Source organism: Oryzias latipes, chromosome 16 (genome assembly GCF_053564925.1).
Source record: "Oryzias latipes strain Hd-rR chromosome 16, Olatipes_Hd-rR_3.1".
NCBI classification, from domain to species: Eukaryota; Metazoa; Chordata; class Actinopteri; order Beloniformes; family Adrianichthyidae; genus Oryzias; species Oryzias latipes.
The window spans coordinates 22,703,708-22,726,008 of NC_136252.1; the positions used below are offsets into that span (position 1 = coordinate 22,703,708).

Here is a 22,301-nt window from a genome sequence, read left to right on the forward strand (position 1 = left end):
ATTCCAACCAAATTGATGTGTCTGAGGCAAGTGGTACATGAATTGAAGCAACTTGACCTTTAACATTACAGAATCATTTCAAAATGAAATAAACTGATTATATCAATCTTGGAAATAACCATTTGGATCGAGGCACAGTAGTTTTTCTTTTACTTTAACGTATAAACAACCAAGTCGCACAGTCACACTATGCTGGCATCACAGCAAACACACAAGGGATGACAGCAAAAAATCATTATAGTCCAATGTGTGGAAACACTTTGAATTTTGCAAAGACGTGTGGTGTAATGTTTTAGTATGTGTCCTTTGTATTCTTTTGATTTGGAAAAACACCAGTGGGCTGAACTTTATGAAACTCAGATGTGAATGTGAATAATAGAATGTGATTTGCCATTAATTCTTGTTTATTTGTTTGTTTGTACACATATTTAATTTACACTTGATTATTTTGCAAGAAATAAAAGGAATCTGGAAAACCTATCCCTAATCAGTTCAGTATCCAGGTATTTGTTTCTGAGTCACACTGGTTGAATTTTGGCTAAGGATGTCCTGGACCAATTTTAGGTCAGTGAATCGGATTGTTCAAAATGACCTAAAATTGGCTGTGAATCAATTTAGCATCCACACATTATGTTATGAGCTCCTGTAAAAATTGGGAAGATTTGTCCAGAATATTATACCTTTTTTGAAATCCTGTTTTCGTTTGTTTTATATATAATATAATATAAAGTGTATATGACAAGCTAGCTATTGCGATTCAGTCTGATTCCGTGCAGCTCGTGCCATGGGCAGCAGGGAGCAGGGCCATTACTCTGCATGACAGCATGGAATGAGGCAGCGGAGCCTCAATGGGGGATAAACACACTTAACTCTGCACCTCCACTCTCTCAACAAAGCATACCCCTTCCCCGTTCACGTTTCCGTAGCAGATTCGGTGCGATACAGGGTCTGGCGTGCCTTTTTTTCAGGGCGAGTGGGGTTCAGAGAACCATGGATGCCAGCAGAGCAGCTGCTGGCTCTCACGGGTCTCTTGCTCTGTCACCGCAGGCCCTTACTGCAGCTCAGGCATGTACAGTAAAGCAGGAGGAGGTGATTTGATTGTTTTCCTACCATCATGCTGGCACCTAGAATCAATTTCATTTTGTCCTTAGTGGCTTTACAAGGTTTTGGCCCCTTTGGTGGGAGTAGTAATACGATGGGCTTCGTTGTTTCTGGGCTAAAAGCAGAGAAAGTGGTCGATGATTGCATTTTTTAGGGGTTTGGAGGACAACGGAAGGGTGGAACATTCAGAAAAATAAGCAATTAGTTAAAAGAGAAGGAATGTTTATTTACATCAGTAGAATTATTTACACCCTGCAAAAGGCTGCAAACAAAACTTGAAATAATGTTATTGCTCATAAAACATGTGGCTAGAGGCGGTTCTGGAAACTTTCAGCATCCAACACTTAATACACCGCAGTCTGCTGGGTATTCAGGCAGCCAGCTGTTCTATAATCTAATTGTTTTAATCAAATGAATGGCCTTCTTGTTAGAATGAAAATCCAAGTATCTCACAGTATATTAGCATCTAAGATGTAACAAATTCTTACAGACCTGGTTTACTTAACTTATCTTTGGTTTCATTTCGTATAGATCACTGTCTCAAAATAAATCTTCTACATTTTTACACTTAATTTAAAAAAAAGAAGAAGCATTAAAAAAAAACATATCACTCAACTTTCTGTGCATTCAAAATATGTCACTCAGTTTTTTTTATAAATCTGTTATTGGACCTTAGCACTGAAACAATGCAATTAGCTGGCAAACTTTAAAAAGAACCTTCAAAAGTGGAAGAATGGCTTTCAGTGACTCACTACTTACTTTGTTTTGACACATTTTCAGGGGAAAATATGCTAAGATGGGTGCCACGTCTCTCCCCCAAGTCCAGCAGCATGCAAGTAAGCTTGACTGGTGATTCTAAATTTGTCCTTCGGAGTTTATGTTTGGTGGGTTGTCTCCTGTCCGATGACAGTTTGGAAAGGCTCTCCCACAAACGGACGTGGAACTCAATAGGATAAAGCGGCAATAGAAAACTGATGGGTCTAAATGTTGTCTGGGAAGAGTGGGAGAAGCTGTACTGTTGCTGACTGAGGGCCTGTGAGCTCATAAACAATTTTTTTTCTCCCTTAAGGACAAACAGAATAAAAATTGCTGTAGTCAGTGTCGTTCTTTTTAAGGTGCTGTGGCTTTTTGTGTGGACGCTCTAACAGCTTCTTGAAAAACCTCAAAAGTTTTTCATGAAGAGGCTAATGTTGTCACTGCAACTTTTACTTTGACAGAAAGCAGTCAAATGGGGAAAAAAATGCATCAGCTTGGTGACCAGGAAATAGAAATATAACTCCTTAATAATTCTTACTAAACCAAACTTTATATTTGAAACAGAATCCTTAAGAAAAGAAAAAAAACTTTTTTGAGATAAATTATTTTTGTTTATAACATTAATAAATATAAAACTTAAAAAAACAGACATAAAAAGAGTTATAACTTAGTTACTTAACTAACATTATTCATCTTTTATGAATAATGTTTGCTGTTAGCTCTCTGCCCTTATGTGGCTTCCTGTAGTGAAATTGTCCAAATATACCAGTTTAATGTGATTGTATAGAAGTTTAGCTGTTGAAAAATAACTAGTGCAGAAGTGGGAAAGAAAAAAACAATGAAAATAAAACAAGTTCTTTCTTTGAATTGAATCTTTGATACAAACATATGTCCCATAGCAGGTATGAAGCGGACATGATTCATTTTTCAATCACACATTTACTACCAAAAGAAGTGCGCTCATACTCTCTGATTCCTGTTTCCATTCCTAAACCTACAAGGGCTGTGCAGTCAGGCATAGTACAGTTTCTCTCCTCTTCAACATGTGTTCCCGCTCTGCAGAGCTCAAATGATGCTCCATCAGATGCAGATCCTGCCTCATTTAGCTTGGTGAAAATGGAGTATTTTTTTTTCTTCAAAGTATACAATATTTTAGAAGTTCCGGCTCTGGTTTCTCACTAAAATTTGGTGTGTTTTAGATGCAAAGTAATTAATAGGTTATATTTAACCAATAGACAACAACAAAAAGATAATAAAGATAATTGTTTTGTGAAGTAATTGTCAGTTCAAATGACAAAAACCCAAACTATTACTGTTAAAAAACTTTATTATTAAAATGACTTAAAGAGAAATGGTAATTCTGCAAAAAATAGTATTAATTATGTTTCTAATCAATGGAGTCATGTTAGTCTTTAACTGCATAGCAGAGCATCATTTATCCCACACTTTTAGTGGTATGACGTCAGTTATGTGTGCAAAAGTGATTGTTGGATCCTGCAATCAAATCCTTTTTGTTGTTTCTCACCGAGATTTTTCTGGGTAGAATTTTACATGTGTGTGCCCAATACATCTGATATGTAACTAATGAGTTATATCATATATAATATTAGTTACCTTTCCTTCCTGCTTTGCTTTGAAGCACTTCTGTTATGGCAGAAAATGTATGTTTTGAGCACAAAAAGCTACTCTGAGTGTTCAGTTCTTGAACTAAGGTCTCAACACACCAGATTTTTTTTTTCAGTGTGCTGCCAGTTCTTGCTGCAGTGGTTCATGCTTTGGTCGATTCCATTTTGTGCTTGTTTTTAACCACAACACACAAAGCTGATCAAATGGAAAAGCACACTGTGCTTAAGGATCACAGAGTGGGGCGCTGTACATAAGAGTAGAAAGCTGGATCAGAGGGGACACACTGCAGGATGTGGCCACAGTCTATGAGTATAATGACACATAAACACAGTAGCCTCACTTATCTGAAGTGAAACTAAAGCTCACAGAAATGGGAGCCTTCCTCATGACTGTGATCCTGCTTGTTTATGGGACATTTAGATTAAATGGGCCACCTTTTCACCCGCAGGCCTTCGGAACAAAAATGCTTACATAAAGAGTTACTAAAGGTTCATAGCTGCCAAAATGGAACAGATATTTGTAAAACCGTTTCCAGAATTTGTCCTTGTATATAGGAACTTGTTGCATGGCTGCAGATTGTACGGACTGAGCACGTTAGCATTTTTCCTTGTCTCATTTTGCATTGTGTTCTTGTTCCGTGTTTTCCTTACAACAGCATCTGTCAGAAAGAAATCCTCACTTGCTGTGTTTGTTTTCATTTTATCTCCTGATCTCTGTTGTTATATGCATAAAGCTTTGGTACGCATCTACTTAAAGATGAGCCTCCAACATTCTCCACCAAAAATTAATTTCCTCATGATGTAAGCTCCTATTTACATTTATGTTCTTTACATTCTTTTTTATTGTTGTTGTTGTTCCCACTGATCTGTAAAGAGCACATCTGAAAAAACTTTATTCATCACCATTAATCAGGTGGCAAGCTGTTCCAAACACTTTAAAAGTATAGAACCAATGATTTGAGAAACAAAATAAATTTATGGTCTGTGAATCTTACTGTATTTTTTTTCACTGCAGAGCTAGTGCTTCTGCCATGAGGTACTATTTAAAACAACAGACTTGTTGGTGAAAAAAATATGCCGGTTTTGTACCACCCATAGTCAGCCAGGTTTGGAAAGGCCTTTTTAGGGTTTTGGACTGTTAAATAAAAATACTGTGCAGTTCAATAGAAATATACAGTGGGACAAAAAATGTTTGTCAGTTACAGATCCTGAAAATTTTACTACTGAAAGTCTGATGTCTGATGTTCGTCATAGATACACGTCAACTGTGAGAGACACTGTAAAAAAACAATACAGGAAATTAGATTTTTAAAGGAGGCACCTGTATTATGGTGCAGAAAATAAATCTGTAGTAACAAAGGTTTACTTCAGTACTTTGTACTGTAACTCTGTGTTACGACTGTGGCCATAATATCGTTTTTTTTCTTTTGTACTTTTAGAGTGTTGTCTGTCTCTGTAGGCAATGACAGAGGTCAAAGATTTTCTGTTTACCAGGTGTGTTGACTCTGTAGCTGCTATTTTCTGGCAAAACTTAGGCGGCCTGGATGTGCTGGTTATTGCAGGGGAACCTTTGGAGTACACTACATGACAATGTAATGTGTAACTATTAGTACGTTTTTGTCACTGTAGTCTCAGATTTCTTCAGGTCATTGACCAGTTCCCAGTGTGTAGTTCTTGGTTGTTTCCTCAGTGGTCTCAAGATCCTTTGTTCCCCACTGGTCTTGGTGGAGAGTAGCAGTCGGACTGTTTGAGGGTGTGGACAGGTGTCTTTTATACAGATGACCCGTTCAAACAGGTGTCATTAATATGTTATAAGTGGAAGATAGAAGAGCTTTGTAAAAAAAAAATAGCAACAGTTCTGGGAAAGACAGAGTTCTTAGTGTTTGTAAGAGGTACAAAAAATTACTTTAAAATACATACAATATCACACTATATGATTCCCTGGATTCTTCTTTTACATACCCATGATGAACATTCCAGACCTCTCATCTTTTAAGTGGGATAACTTGTATGCCAATATTTGTATATCTCTAACTGAGGAAGTACTGGTGATACAGTGTTCAAAAGAATACTCTTTGGATGACTGGAAAAGAGCCCTGGAACAGAGTAATGAAAACCTAAAATAAATGATATACCTTGAAAAAAATAAATGTAAAAATGTGCCATGACAAACTTAAAGTAGAATAGTGTAAGCAAATAAAGATTTACAGGGCAGAGGACCTGGTCCAGACTAAAAAAAAAAAACTGGAAACAGCTATGGTTGCCAACTAAAACTTTGTGTTTAAAATGATTCTGAACAGGGACAGAAACCAAACCCTCTGACAAAAGCAAAACGCAAAATTTCATCACAAATCCTCACAGAGTTGTTTATCAATTTAAACACTGTCGTCTGAAAAGTAGAAGCACTTATTATGACATTATGACTTTAGTAACAGGTTATAACTATGCTGGTAATTTGAGCCTTAAACTCCAAAATGTTAACTTAAAAAATGATTATAATCAACTGCACTTTATTACATGCTGTTTATATTAAAATGGCCAGTAGATGTCCTACGGCCATTTAGAACCATTTTAGATTGACTGTAATTTATTCTGTGTCTTTTCCTGTCGTTGGCTTTGTATTTACTAAATCTAAGTTATTGTTTTCTTAAACATAAGTGTTTAATAATCAAAGTACAGACAGGTCAATTTTAAATAATGGCAGAATACATATATATTAAAAAGGCATATTTGAAAAAAACTTGATTTTTCTTACCATGATGATTTACCTTTACCTAATTGATCTTACTGTTGTAAACTTGTTTGTGTTATCCTAATATTGGATTATACATAAAAACCAAAGGCAAACACAGAACCAGGAATTTTGAGGAATGGTTTCAAATGCTGCATAATAGGATGCTTTTAATTTCCTCTCACTTACTCCAATGACCTATTTTCTGAAATATTTAATATTTGTTTTTACATATTTATTTAATTTTAAGTGTTATTTTCAACAGTATTTTTACTCATTTGACAGCATTAGAGAGAAAGTCTTTTTTGAAGGTTTAAGAAATATTTGAATTTAGCCTCACAGATTACATCATTACAAGTCTAAATCGCATGAAGTGTGTGTCAGAAATAGTGCTCAGTTATTTAGAGGCTTTGTGGGCTCTGATGTTGTAACTGAACGTCTAGAATAATGTGATATAAGACCATTTAAAACGTGACACAAGGAAGTCATCAGACATAATAATTCGGCCCCCTGCCTCGCTCCTTCCCTGGACCAACCGTGGGCCGGGCGGGTGGCTGCCTGGAGTGCGGGGCGGGTCTCCCTTGGGGGGGTCCTGGCTCGTACCTGGGGTTGGGGCGGGGGGATGCCCGGAACTCCTGGGTGGTGGTGGGGTGCTCGTTTGGGGCTGTGGGCGTCCTTCTCCGGTGGGGCCCTGCGTTGGGTTCTCCCGGCGCGGCGGGGGGGCTGCTCTCCTGGTTGGGCTGGGGCGGCGCTCTCTTTCCCTCCGTGCCTCCCTGGCCTCTGGCTCTGGGGGCCTTGCGGCGGCCCTGCTGGCCCTGGCCTGGGTGGCGGGCTTGGTCGCCCGGGCGGCGGTTGTTCCCTGCCGGTTCCCGTGTGGCGTTGGGGGGATTCCGGCTGCCGCTGCTGCTGCGGTGGGGGTCTTGGGGTGGGGATGGCTGGGCACTCTCCCTCCTTCTTTTCACGTTCCACCATCCATTTTAGAAGAACATAAACACTCACCTGAGCACTGGTGTTAGCTCACCTTTGCACTAACAGTTTGCTTGACTGAATGACTGAAATATTTCACACTAGTTGGTTTTAAGGCATAAGTATGCGTGAGAACACTATCTGTTTTGTGTACATGTCGACAGGTGGACATTTTTGCAGCTAGCAGGTGTGTTTATAACATTTGAGTGTGTGTGTGGACAGGCCCCGCCCTTTTTGTACTACATTTGAACCTTACCATAATGATTAACAACCAGTAAACTTGTTGCTTTATGCTGCTTCATGGTCTTACCCCCCTTCCCCTCCTATTATCACCCCCTACCCCCCCTCTCTCTAACGTCCCTCTCTCTTCTTCCCCTCTTTCCTTTTACGACCGGTCCAACACCAAAGATTTTCAGACATGATTGAAATCAATAAAGTTTGGCCTCAATTACAAAAGGGGTTTATTCAGACATACCTTTGGTTTGTCTGAAGATTAATAACCCCTCTTGTTAAAGTAAAATATGTCCAACACAAGAGGCCCTCAGCTCTCATCTGTCTGCCCAGCTGTTGGACAGGACAAGTTAAAAAAAAAAAAAAAAAAAAAAAAAAAAAAAAAAAAAAAAGACATAATAATTCGAACTAACTTACTGGAAGGTTTAATAGTCAAAGCACATTACCATAGATGGTGAGAGTAGAGAGTAAAGGTATTTAGGAAAAAAAAGATTTTTAACATGCAAATACAGAAATATAAACGCTAATAAAAAAATTTTAAGTTTTCATGAATCAAAGATTAGACTCAAGATGGACGGAAAAATGTTGTGTAATTAAAATAAAAAAATCTGGTTTACCTTTTTTTCAGACAAGTGTAATAAATAAAGAAGGAGACCATCTGAGCCAAACGCTGTCATGTGAGCCCGTATTTGTTAGAGTTCATCAGGTCTTAAAGCTAAAATGTGTGAGCAGGTTCTTTTATAAAGACAATTTTTTTCCCCCCATGGATCACACAGGCATATTCCAAGGTGACAAAGGCAGGATTCATGGGGCTCCAATGATGAAAGAGTGGTTCAGGCTGTATCATTTTCACAAATTGTCACGCATGGATTGGCCTCCACAGAGTCCAGACCTTAACCCCACTGGGATTCTTTAGGATGTGCTGGAGAGGACTTTTTGAAGCCCTCCGACTCTCCCATCATCAGTGCTGCACAATAGTCCTGAATGGCAGGAAATGTTGGGGAACTGTAATAAATCAATGCCATAAATGGACAAGTTCCTTGATGTCAGATGCGGTTGTGAGTCAATATTGGTGGTCAGAGCAGACATGGATCACAGCGTTTCAGCTGCTGCACCAAAGTTGGAGTCTTAGCTTTTCTCATGAAACGTAGAAAAATTTGTAAGAGGAATCAAGCAGACACTACGTTTTTCCAAACACAATCTGTGGAAATCTCTGAAATGCAACCAGAGAGATTGCAGATGTACCAGAATCTGTACAACCACATCCAGTTTGTCCAGACGTTCAGTCAGAAGCTGAAAGCAGTCGAACAAAATACTCTAGTGTACGTGTACCTCCAAGCGAATACTGCTTCACCAAAAGCACAACCTATTTTTGATGTGTTTTAGGCAAAAGTGTTCTTCATGAATTGCACATACATCCCTCATTCATCTAATCATTAGTAATCACAATAAGCACATTATGCAGTAAGTAAATCAGATATGATAAGATGCTCAATGATTGTCAAGTACTCGCTGACAATTCTGGAAGATAAGAGACCGGCTCGCCTGTGTGACCAGTTCTCTCGTCGCCTTGATTAGCTGCCTCTGTCAGGCTACGATCGTTGCCGCTCTCAAGTAGTCCGAAAATATTCTTGAAATGATTCTCGTTTGTTGCCAACAGTCCATGGAATTTAAGCTGGTTTGGTGGTGCTGCAAGTGCCTTCAGCAAAGACAAACCAAACAAACCGAGAAGAAGACGAAATACTCTGCATGCAGTAAGCTGCTTATTGCAGCATCTGACGGATTGAGAAGCGAACATGGAATAGTAATGGTTTAACTGGAAGAAAATCAACAAATTTAATCAAAGAAAACGGTTTTACTGAATTTGAAAAAGTTATACATGAAATAAACTTTATTTCCCTTTTATTCTTCTCTTTTGACTGACATGTTGCATTAAAGTACCACTTGCACATCAATAAGTGATTCCTCACCTCAAATCCTGCTCAGAGAAATCCATGCACCTTTTTGGTTTATCGATCCCAAATCAAAACTTGCCCTGATTGCAGGCCCTTGCCACATCCACTACATTTGCAGTTAACGCCACTGAACAAGAAAAGGCTTTACAGAACGGAGAGGATGTTTTTTTTTTAAACCCAGAGGGAGAAATATACAAAAATGTGAACATTTGCATTTTAACAAAGAATTAATTTACCCTTGCAAATCAAATAAAGCATTAATCTCTCCCTCCCACCCTCTGCTTTCTGGTGTGTGTAAGTGCCTCTCATGGTTTTTATGATTCAGCTTGCAGAGTTTATAATGAACTGTATAGTATGATATATTTAGATGAGGATTGTATTGTAGTTTTCTTGTGCTGCACATCAGTGAAAGACCGTTTGATGAGCCCACAGCAGACTCTGCAGGGAGGGTGGGTACTGTAACTAGTGATGCACTGTTCGTACTGCCGGCACGCATGAGTGTGGTGGAGTAGCGCACGCTGGTTGAACAGTGCAATGTGAACACCTCATGAGAGTGAAGAAGTGTGACAGCCACAAAAGTTAATGACTCAGAGCTCTTTGCCATAGAACACACCGCCACCAAATGATATGATGTACCATATTCCTGCAGTTTCATTTCTGGCTTACTCATTTTCTCCATCTGTTCTTTCCATCTTTTTCTGCCACATCACAGAACCCAAAAAAATTTAAAAAACGACAAAGTCCTGTTATGCTTTCTCCCTCCGTCATTATTACATTCCCCTTTTCCCGTCTCCTGCTAACAAGTCTGGCTCTAACAATGTTTTCACACCTCCATCTCCTTTTCCTGCTGGCTCTCCTTTTCTGTCAGGCCTCACGCACACACGCAGACATATAGCCCTGTCACTCAAACAGTAGGTTTGGGGCTATATTTGCTAAAGCCAAACACGCATACACATCCAAGTAATCAATATTCCTGTTCCCACTGCTCCCCTGTCATATTCTATGCCTCTTTTCTCTGTACCTTCCTTCTTTTTCTGCTCCGTTTTTCCACCAAGTTAGTCCATCCAAACGCACACACCCTGTAGTTACAGACCTTTTCATTTCCATTCCCTTGATGGCTCATAACTTTTTTTCTTTTTTTCATTACCCCAATCCCCCCCCCCCCCCCCCCATGTACATTCCCACTCTTTTTCATTCCAAAGACTGATCAGGGTCAAATAATTAGCAGAGTGTAAAGAAGACATGGGAGCTTATATTGGGGGAATGGGGAAAATGAGGTACTAAAAGGAATGATGGGGGGGGGGGGGTTCTTTCTAGGGAATATGATGTCAGCAGGGGCTTGTTAATCTATGCAATTGTGTTACCTGAAGCCAAGAAAATTGGGAGAAGACATGGGGAACGTTGGAAGACAGGGGAAAAAGGAGGAAGAGAAGGAGATGGGGGGGCATTTGGCAGCAGAAGTAAATTGATAATGATGTGCTATGTTTGTGTTGGTGTGTGTGGCTCCCACATTAACCCTGCTATCTCCTAGGAAGTCATTATCTGTCTTTTTGATTGTGTGTGTGTTTCTGCGGACCATATTGACCCTCATATCTCAAGCATTAAGCAGCTCACCTTGTGTCATTCAGCTTTTTTTGCACATTTGTGTGCGCAGCCGTTTAGATGCATGACAGAGTCTCATCTTAATTGTACTCATTTGTGCAACACACACCACCTCCACCCATGCTTATTTTCTGTTAAATCTCAGTTTCCACTTAAATTCTAGGTTTCCTCGTATTCCTCCTTTCTTCGCCTGCAGCCTAAATAGCATGCATTTTATCTTCCGTCTTGTCTTGTTTTCTTCCTGTCCTTCTATTGTTTTTCCGCTATGCATCCCTTCTTCCTCACACCCCCCCCCCTTTCTGAGCTAACTTTTATTACCTCATGATTGGTTTCTGAGATGGTTATGCAGTCTTGCCTGCATGCAATCTCTAATCAGTACTTTCCCTCTAAAGCTGTCTGCACCTTTGCGCTCTGTCTTTCAAGCTGCATATACCTTCACTTCTCCACTTTTTTTCTTCCTTGATCTGATACCTTTCTCAGTGAACATGATTAAAATGAGGAGTTTAACCTAATCTTGACTTCTCCCTTCTATTCACCTTTTTTCCCTTCTCCCTGCTGTGTCTTTTTCTTTCAGGCACCCTCTCTTAGAGAGATATATATCTGCCCCCCTCCCCTCGGCAGGTTGCCATGGTCGCTATACCTACTCTTTCTCTCCTATTGGTCCTGGCAGAGTGGGCAGGTCTGGTGGACGCGTCCCCCCACCTCCTGCTCCGGCCGAGTCCGCGGGAGCGTGATGCGGGGACTATGATGAACTTCAACATTGCTGTGATCCACGCCGGTGCCACAGTGCAGGCAGAGGCAGCAGTTGCAGGGCCTGGGGGAAGGGTGCTGTACCCCGGCTTTGGCCGGGTTTATGGCTCCTTGGGGGAGAGTGTGGTCACCCAATGGGGCTCTGCTAACGTCATCTGGCTGCAGGTTAGACACAATGTTCTATTTCAGTCTCACTTGAAGGAGGAAAACATTCATCCATTATTTGCTCTCACCGAGCTGAAAGGCTGTTCTGAGTTTCAATACACCCAGTCCCAGTCGGTCAGCATAACTTGCTTTTTTTTTTCCTCCTTCATCTAACTCTTCATCTCTCAGGTGAATGACAGTAGTCCTAAGACAGTGCTGTCCCAACTGTGTGAACTGCTGGCGGCGCGGCCCCTGCAGGGTCTGGTGTATGAAGAGGAGAGACCTCCTCGCACTGCCTGGGGCCCTTTGGCCCCAATGCTGGAGTTTGTCTCTGCACAGACAGGATTGCCCATAGTGGCTGTGGGAGGAGGAGCAGGCCTGGGGAGGATGCCACAGGTAGGAGGAAGGGTGGCGGTGGGTGGCTAAAGGGAGAGGGGTTGCAGATTTTGTGATCGAGTACGTTTATGTGAGGCAAATCTACTGAACAGTGTAGTTATAAAGGTGAGCAACAGCAAGTGAAGCAAATTTAATCGGGTGTGCGACCTGTCCTAAAGTCAGGCCGTGAACAAAGCTGCAGGAAAAATGAGCTATTAATTGCCAGCAAAGCTGAGTACTGTGTGATAAAACCCCAGTCTAAAGAAAAGGTGTGAGGATGGCTGCATGATGGAAGAGAAAGTAAATGTTTCTGATCTGCAGAAACTTTGATCTGTAAATAGAAATGACTCACTTTTGCAGTGCTTCTGATGGTTCTGTCTGAGAAACAACGTGTTCACGCGTGTTTGTTTATATCTAAGGTAGGATAGTTTTAGTCTTGTTTGTATCAGATAATCAGTGTAGCATTTATTTAATCTTTAATTATAGAAATGCATAAAACAAAAGAAAACTATCCACTTTAGCTGCTGACTCTTGAAGAATACATTGCACCACTTTGACAAAGTAGTTTTGAAGAATTAGGCTATTCTCATCTGCATCTTCTCCCATCAGAGTTTTAGAAATATTCCTCTCTACACGTCACTCGCGTGACTTCAGGCTGTTTGAGCCCTTCGGCTGCACAAAAGCTGCAGCTACACCAAAACCTCAAGCCCCATGATGCCTCTGTGTTGTGCAGGAGAATGGAGAGCATGGCAGCTCTTTTAAGTGAAGCTGTTACAAATAGATTGTAGCATCATGACACAGAAGATTCACTTTCAATGAAAGTGTTTCATCATAACTCTAGTTTGTTTTTATCTTTCAGGAATCAGGTTCCATCTTTCTCCAGTTCAGCTCTTCCACCGCTCTACAGTTGGAGGTCATCTTTGAAGTGTTGGAGGAGTACGATTGGACGGCTTTCTCTGTGGTGTCCACTCGTCACCATGGTTACCAGGACTTCCTGTCTGTGGTGGAAGGCCTGACTGACGGCTCCTTCATTGGCTGGGAGAAGAAGAGCGTGGTGATCCTGAACGTGACTGACGACCCTGGGGGGGCACGCACGCGCAGGCTGCTGAAGGAGAACGAGGCGCAGGTGAGACAGGGGGGAGGGAGGGGGGAAAGAGGGAGGAAAGGGGAGGAAGTGCTGCAACTACCACTGGGGGCCTCCTCCTTCTGACAGGTGGCTTCCCAGCTTTTTCCTTCCTTCTTTGTCACTCCCTCTCTCCCTCCATCTCTCTCCCCTCTCTCCTCTATCCCCTCTGTTCTTCTATCCCTCTCTGCTCTGGCTTTAAGATTTCACTGATGCACCCAAAACCACGACTCCATCTGCATCACAGAGTTTACATTGGGTCTTTTGTGTGAAAAGACTTCTACATCAAAGTACGATTGTTATTACGAAGCTAAGGTTATGAAGTCTATAAGTTAATATCCGTTTGCTGTTGTATTACAGCTCTTATTCAGCTCTATATATTAACTAGTTGCCTTTTATTTATTGAAAGGAGTAGTGGAGTCTAGTGAATAAATAAATTGTGGTCAGAGCAAAACATAATTCAAAAAATATATCCTTAAAAGTCATTTAGAAACTTCTGACTTGGGGTGTAACGATTTATCGACTTAGTTTTATAGTCCTACGATCCAATAGCTCGATCTGGCTGAGGCAAGTTGTTCAAATAAAATTGAATCCAATCGAATTGACCTATACCATTGTAAAGTCCTTTCAAAATACCATTTGGATTGCAGCATGGTAGGTTTATTTTACTAAAAAGAACCAAGAGCCATCACAGCGGACAACACACATGAAGAAAAAAATGATCAAACCATCATTATAGTCCAGTGAGTGGAAGCACTTGGAATTGTGCAAAAATGCGACCATACAGTGGGGAAGCATGTTCTAATAATGTTCCCTTGAAATTTCTTTATGTGGAAAAACAACAGTGGGCCAGTTATTTATCTCAGTTACGTTGGTTGAAATTTTGGCGAAGGATGTCCTGGATCGATTTCAAGTCAGTGAATCGGATTGGTCAAAATGAACCAATATCGTCTATGAATCAACCACTAATTATGAAATGAATCCAATCATTGTTAAAATAAATCATAGCATCCCTACTTCTGACCCATTGCAATCAGTCTTTATGTAGACAGAAATCTACAGATCATGGTTGTTATCCTCTTAAAGAGGATTGCTTGAATCTAAATTTTTCAAAATTGACATTAATTTTTTACTTTTGTCCAGAGAGATTTGTGGTTTTGGCTTGTATTTCTTTTCAAAGTATAGTTGCTTGTTCTCTCCTTCCCTTCACCTTTCCTTCTTTTGTTCCCTTCTGCCATTTCCTCTGTGTGACTCCATTTATCATCATTTTTCTTGATCAACCTTCACCCTTCTGATCTCCCCGTTTAATTTCTCATCTCTGCATTCTTTTTGCCTACTACCTCCATCCACTCTTCCTCCCTCCACCTCCCCTCTCTGCCTAGAGACAAGCTCAGTCTCCTCTGCTGCTTTGCTTTGCATCTCCATCTCTGTTTGGCTGTCTCTCATTCCTGCAGTCCATTCGACCGCTCTGCGCACTCCGCACAAGCCCTGCTCTCCGTTGGCTCAGTTTAGTCTGGGTCTCAATGTCATCGCTAATGTCTCAGCATGGTCTCATCAGCTTTGCTTGTGTGTCTGCGTGTTGCATTCCTCAGTCTCCCCTCTGCTTGTGTCATTGTTAATATAACATACAGCCTGCAGTGAGTAGCCCTTACAAGGAGCTGGCTGCTTTTCACAACAGCCCTCCTCTTTTCGGCCAATAAATCCTTGTAATCACTTTGTAAACACTTGTGTGTGTTGGTGTCCCATGCCCTCTGTTTGTGTGTTGCATTGTTGGGAATGTCTTGTACACGTTGACTATAGTGATTTTTAGCTTAATTACTGCTCAACTTTCATTGTCTATCTCTTGTTCCATTTCTCTTGCAGCATTTGCCTTGTCAGTATTTCTTCTTCTTTTCCCCCCTCTTCGATTTGTCTTCCTCTCTTTCTTCATTTCCTAATTTTCAGAATCGGTGTATGTTTGTTTAAAACTATGACTGTCTCTTTGCCCCTTTTTCTCCAGCCTCCTCCGTTAAGTCTATCATCCTCTTTCTCCTCCCACTTTGTCACTCTCAGTCGCTGCCTAATTCATTGGAGGTTTGTTGGCAAGCAAGCAGGATTGTTTTGCCAAGCCATTACAGTTTAAAATTTCAGTGACGCACAATTTTTAGACTGTTTTCTGTCTGTCCCTCTGCTGCACCAAGCACTTTCTCGTTTTGTCTTTTAACCCCCCCTAACCTGTTGGCATCAGTTTCAATGAATTTCTTTCTATCCAAATGATTCTTCTTTAGAAATATTATTAACATTTAGACTTAACTATCCTTTTCCACCCTCCTTCTCAGCTCCATTTATTTTCCCTCTAATCCCTTAAAACCTCCTCTGGTCAATTCTAAATAAACCATCCCCTCCCCACATCCCTTCTTACCTCAGCATTTGCAGCAAAAAGCTCATTCAGTGTCTCTCACTATACCTCTCTAATAATTCCCCTCTTTGTACGCAACCATTTCCCCACCTCTTTCAAAAATATCTTGAATCTCAATAGGCTCTGATTTCACAAAATATGCCATCTTTTTGCTTTTTTTTCCACTTCCCCCACTCCCCTTTTCCGATCACTATTCCCTTATCTGACTACTTCCCTGCTATTTGCTCATTGTGCCCCTCTTGTTTCCTGTTGTCTTCAGGTTTCTGCATCACCCTGCCTTTAAAGCTCATGTCAGAGTTTAATCTCTCGTCCCTTATTTTCCTTCAGATGTGCTTGGTCCTCGCCCTCTACCGTGTTTTTTTCCATCTCTATCTTCCTCCCTCGTGTTTATTCCTCCACGGTTGTTTCATTCCCCCTCTGCTTTTTTTGGCCTGTTTTCATTATTCATTACAGTAACTTGTTTCATCAGGCCCGAGCTCATTAAGCACTGACCTCCATTGCCTCCTGTAGCTTCAGGTTAGCACACACTCTACGCTGCCTCACAGACTTCTCCGTCTCCTCTATGTGTGGTTCTTCCTTAGAATCATACCCCCAACTTCCATGAGCCTTATCACATCACATTACAACTATCTCTTCTCCTGCATCTCCCAGCATCCTTGTTATTTACAGATATGGCCTTTTCCATCCATCCGTCTCCTCTCCCTCTCAAACGCGCCTCTTCTCCTGCACTATCTGTCCCTCCCTTACTTCTCCTACTCTCTGTCTCTCTCCACATCTCCCCTTTCCCCTCTTTATCTCACTAGTGTGTATGTGTGTGTGTGTGTGTGTGTGTGTGTCTCCCCCTGTCCATGTTCCCTCCCTGCCTTCCTGCTGGCCTCCAGGTGCGCCTGCTGTACTGCTCCCAGGAAGAAGCCGAGCTGGTTTTCCGAGCTGCCTGGGCCGCAGGTCAGGCAGGAGCCTCTCACATGTGGTTTGCGGTGGGGCCAGCTCTCTCAGGTTTGGGCACGGAGAACTTGCCTCGGGCTTTATTTGCCGTTCGGCCCCAGGGCTGGAGGGATGAGCCTCGCCGAAGGATCGCCCGAGGTGTGTCTGTGCTGACTCACGGGGCAGTGGCAATGCGGAAGGAGTACGGAACCACGGGGGGGCCAAACTTTGTCACCAACTGCATGACGGATGCCAATCAGACCCAAAGACTGCGGGGCAGGATGAGGTGAGAGAGAGATAAGAGAACTGAGAAAATGTTTTACAAGAGGAACTAAGGAGGGGAGAAAGAATGTTATTAGGTTTAAGTACAAGTTAGCTGGGAGGCTGCAGACAAAATTTGTTAAATAGGGGAAGACAAAAATAGACTGCATAAGGTGTACTCTATGAAAGGGGATTTGGTTCCTGGCTAGAATTAGTCGGAAGATTTAGTAGTGGAGTTGGTGTCATGGAGAAGGCACACAGGGGATATCTGAATTTGGAGCTGGCTATCGGCCACGCAAAATAGATGTTGTTGGTGCGTGCAGCTGAGAGTTGGCAAAATTACCCCAGCATCTGTGGCAAGCAGACCATGTCTCATGTATATTAATGAGCTGGTTTTAATATATTCCTCATAGTCTGTACAAACACACAGCGGCACGCTCTAACAGGTAGCACAATTGAGTCTGGTTATCATCATGCCTCATTTTTAACATTATTAATTCTTATTCCAGCTATATTTGTGATATTACAGTCACTAAAAATGAGCCAAACATGTAATTAATTAGCTTATTTACTGTAATATTTGTAACGGATGCTGTGCACGATCAGTGTGGCAATTATCATGAGGTGATTAATGGATTCCTCTGTCTGTGTTTGTAAACTACGTCCAGGAACAGAGGTGAACGATGTTTTAATGAATGTTTTTCCTTTTTTTTTGCGCTGCTACCTGCTGTTCAGTGCCTGCAACTGCAAGCAGCTGTTCTATCAGCAGCTTACTCTCAAACAACAACTTAAAAACGACCCTGGATTTTTTCTTGTAAGATGGCATACTGAGACAATATCAAGGGCTATCCACTGTGATTATCACACTAGTGACTGCAGAGGAGCAGCAGTTGTTTGATTTGAAAGATTTTGATGGTTTGGTGTCTGTCGGATCATTTTTCTGGGGACTTGATTAACAGACAAGCCCTGAATGACACAAAAGAGCTGCTGTGATTTGGTTTCAAGCAGAAACAGAAAAGGGCAAAGGTCTTCTTGCAGCAAAGCAAACAAAATAATATTTTTGTTCTTCTTGTATCTTGTTAAAAAATTATTCATCAATAATAGTATTTTGCATCTCATTCTGTCTGTTTTCATTTCTGTCCATCAACAATGCAGATATTTTAGCAACATCACACTTGGTGGGCGAGACTACTCTTTCAACGTGGAAGGTTACCTGTCAAACCCCTTCTTGGATGTCATCTCTTGGACACCTGGAAGCGGATGGGAAGATGTAAGGATATCATTTCCTAAAATGTAATCTTGGAGTTGTGGATTGGAATGCATGACACGTGTCCTTCTAAGAAGGAAAATATATTTTTCTGATTGTTTGATGTTTAGGTCGTGCTTTATTTTATGATGAAAGATTCCTGATTTTTGCATTAGAACCTAATGAAAGGGATAGTGTTCATATAAACTTTTCTGTTACTGTTTATGCCCAAAGGCAGAGAAGAGAAGCTGCTGACATTTTGCCTGTGCATTGTTTGGCACATTTTTTTTGTTTTGTTTTGCTTTTTAATACAAGTGTGCACCTAGTTGAAGTAAACTTATTAATCCACATACCTTTATGATTGATGGTATATAGCAATTAAAGACATTTGGCATCCTGATTAACCAGTGTTCTAAATCCAGTTCTTTTGTTTTTATTTTTGCTTTGTAGAAAATAAAATCACTCAAGAGTTTGGTAAGATTTTGTGCTAGATGGACAAATAAAAAATCATGACTTGAAGTGAAAGCTTAAGAGAAATTATATGGATCAAAAGTGCCAAAGAAAAGTTCTACTTTCCTTGTGTAAATGCAAAGTGAAACACGTTAATCCATTACCCTCAGCATGTTTGTGAGGCTTATGTGAAGGTTTAACAGATTCAGCCGCGCATGTTGGACAATTCTGCTTCTTTAGCATGAAATGACCTTTTAGTGCTTAATTGGAGAGTGTTTCATTGCAGAGATGATGCATAAAAAGACTGTAAAACAAGACAAGAACTTCAAAAAGAAAAAAAAAAGAGTGCACGTAATGACCACTTGAAATGATTTACCCACACCAAGCTTTACTTTAGCTATTTGCTAAATTCGGTGCTGTGCTTTGGGCTTGTTTGGATAGCAATAAACGCTGCAATGAGGTTCCAAGGTAGCATTTTGGCTGCAGTGTTTTCTTGCAGTTTCTCTGCTCAGTATATAGAAAAGGGAGTTTAAAGTGAATATAGATTCTGTTTTTACTCTTACACTAAAGGTACACTAAAAAACTGCATTAAACCCTATGTTACATAGGGGAATTAAAATACTTTTTTATTGGAAATATATTTGGATTTTCTGTATGTTGACCTGTTTGTGACTCTGTTGTGGTGTGTATGTGTTTATGGAAGCCTGCTCATTTCACTGGTTTAAACACATCCCTAGTCTGACACTTTCTCCTTACATTTGCAAATCTTTGGTGTGAAATGCGGTGCCGATTCGAGTGACACTACGGAATCCTGGGTGTCAACCCTGTCAAATAATTGGGTTTCCTTGTTTTCTTAGTGGTCTAGTCTGCATAACAGTATACCTTACAACTGTAATACAGGAATGCCATGCAGAATCCTTAAAACTGTGGTTTGTTCTGAAATCCCAAGCCTCCTCACCTGTTGGAAATATCCCCGTTTCATACAGAGGGATTTCACACTTGTCAGTGTCAGCGAAGAAAGCGATGCTCATTTTCTGAGCTACACACCAGCTCCTCAATGTCACAGTGAACATGCTAAAAAAAATTACAACCCTCTCAGATTCCCTGCTCTGCAATGGCACAAATTCCAAGGCACCCACACTAGTGCAAACACACACACATTGGCGGTTCTCAGCCTCCTGCTGCTTTTAACAGCCCACCAGAGTCCAGTCTCAGCGTGTCGTAACATGCTGACTCCTGCCATATCCCTCAAATCCCTTTCAATTAGAGCCTCCTGTGCTGGTCCTTCGACTCTGTGCAAACCCAAGGTACGAAACCCGCCCACACGCAGAAGCACACACGCTCGGAGCTACATGCAAGCAAAAACACATGTGCACACAAATGAGGGAGCCTACAGAAAGCTTACAGCATACGCTCCTCGCATAAACCCCATCGCATAGAAACATATGTACTGAAGATAAAATGCCTGCATCTGCCCATTATGCACATTCACAGTGTTGGCTTTCCCTGAATATTTAATGTTTGCTTTAAAGGGACTGCACCATTACTTAAAGCCTGGGAGCACCCAGCTTGGTTTACACACTGCAGACAAGTGGTGAAGGTTGTCCAACACTACTGCAGCTTGTTTCAGTTATGGAGATGGGACCCAAAGTGAGATGTTTTAGGATATTTCAACAATTTAAACACTTTTTTAATGTATTAAGGACACTTTCTGCTGCTAAAGAACACTTTAACACTTTAGTTAAAAGTCTCTTCTAGTCTTCAAACTCTTGCTCTAGGCCATAGCACTTTCTCTGCTGCATATTTTTCTAGCAGTTTAAAGTCTGCATTGTTATTTTTGTTCTGGCTTTCCATTCTGAAGTGTGTGCTTGTGCCTATCTGGATATTTGTCTTACATCTTGCAATGCGCTCTCCAGTGAGCTCAGTCTCTTTCCAATCTGTTTCCCTTGGAGCGTTTTGATTGAATGTCTGTTGCAGAGCTCCGATCGAAGTGCAGTCAAGACATTGTCATTGTTGCCACCGCTTCTACCTCTCTGCCTGTGCGTGCATTTCACTGACGGGCCTGCTGCACAAAGCTGCCAAATTCTACTATATTGGCCTGCTGAAGCACTGACATTCTTTGCATCTTTTTTAAGATGGGGTGTGCATGGCCTGTCTTTATTTTAATGCAAATGCAATGGAATTGCAACTTGCATGAGTTGCTTGTGCAATGTATATGTTGTACTTTGACAACTCTCAGACAGAACAGAGTCAAAACTGGGGCTTCTCCAGCTTTGGCATGCCTTTCAATAGTTTAGTATGCCAGGCATCCAGCACATTCAGAAAGCATACAAAATTACAGAGAGAAAAAAAAAAACACTGATACTTCTAAAATGATTCTTGACAGTTCTTTTTAGGTCAGTGGTGGACAAGAACATCTGAGAATTTCAGCATTCTCCAACAACAAATTCTAAAACTTTGACAGAAATGACAGATTACATCAGACAAACAGCTTGTTTTAAATATAAATATAGCAGTTTCTGCATTGTGTCTTCAGTTTGCTCTTCTAAATCTGGATCAATGAAAATATAACTTTGTCTTAAGACTGCATAGTGACAAGTTAGTTTGAGCTTAAGCCAGTCACTGTAACTGTCACATGAAGCTCAGTCCTTCCACAATTCATTTTTATTGAAATTTAGACTTTATTTTGCTCAGTCTCTGAATATAAATTGCATACACGGATAATTTAGATGCATTAATCAGTTCAACCTTTACACTGACAGACTTCATTATTTATTGTTGGCATCCCACATGAAAATGAATATTTACAGGCCGTTGCTCAAGAGTAGAACAAATAAGCATAATATTACATGTAATCTTTTACCGATGAGGTCAAATATGAGTTCATGATGAAAGAAAGTACTGCATTTATGAAAATGTTTTATCAATTCCTTTTGGATATATAGTTTCTAATTTAAAAAAAAAGTTGTAAAAAAAAAACTATAATTCTTGTAGTGTTACTTTGAATCTGTAGTTGCAACTGCAGTACCTTTGCTCTAGGCATTAGGAAAACACATTTATAAAGACATATATCTGCTTACTGTCTTCCCACGCTACATTAGCTATCATAAGCCACTGGCTGTGGTGATAAATCTTAAAATTAATCTAAAGCAGGAATAAATATGCATGTTAAGTATATTGCTAACCGAAAAAAAGTTTTAAAACTTTTACAAAATTTAAATGAGAAAAATGGGAGAAAATGACCTGAGTTGATTTTGCTTAAACAAAGCAATATGCAAAACCTGCATGTCAAAATAAATCTGCAGCTTTTAATAACTTTTTTGTATGTATCAGCAGTTGCGAATGTACAACTTCTTTGCACCCAAACATTAACACAAAACATGTTATTGAGCTAATCTTCAGTGTCAGTTCTGCTTTTGCTACTCTTTCCTGTGTTTCCCTAAAGTTTATAAAATCCGTTTTGCAGCTTCATGTAGAAATTCACAAAGTATTAATTTACTCTTGTAAATTGGGTTCAGTTGGTGTTGTTTGTTGCTAAAGCTGCTGTGTTGGCTCTACACTATTTTAGTGCACACTTTGTCTATTACTCATATAGTGTTTAGCCCTGCCAACATCTGTCGAACCATTTTTATGTCGCTCTTCCCAAAATAAATACACTTGTGT

The 22,301-nt window shown here is 40.6% G+C and overlaps 1 protein-coding gene across 4 annotated transcripts in view; it reads left to right on the top strand.

Moving 5' to 3' along the window:
- The window catches only part of grin2db (glutamate receptor, ionotropic, N-methyl D-aspartate 2D, b), a 61,375-nt gene that overhangs the window by 11,181 nt on the left and 27,893 nt on the right, over positions 1 to 22,301 (top strand). For 2 of the 4 annotated variants that reach the window (XM_023964580.2, XM_078932729.1), the window contains exons 2-6: positions 11,542 to 11,882; positions 12,051 to 12,257; positions 13,096 to 13,362; positions 16,639 to 16,967; positions 18,098 to 18,212. In XM_023964580.2, coding sequence (XP_023820348.1) covers positions 11,595 to 11,882; positions 12,051 to 12,257; positions 13,096 to 13,362; positions 16,639 to 16,967; positions 18,098 to 18,212 — 1,206 coding nt within the window. In that variant the 5' untranslated portion in view covers positions 11,542 to 11,594. Of the gene's footprint in view, positions 1 to 11,541; positions 11,883 to 12,050; positions 12,258 to 13,095; positions 13,363 to 16,560; positions 16,968 to 18,097; positions 18,213 to 22,301 lie in introns of all 4 variants that reach the window. The other 2 variants (XM_023964578.2, XM_023964579.2) reach the window with 1 other exon arrangement.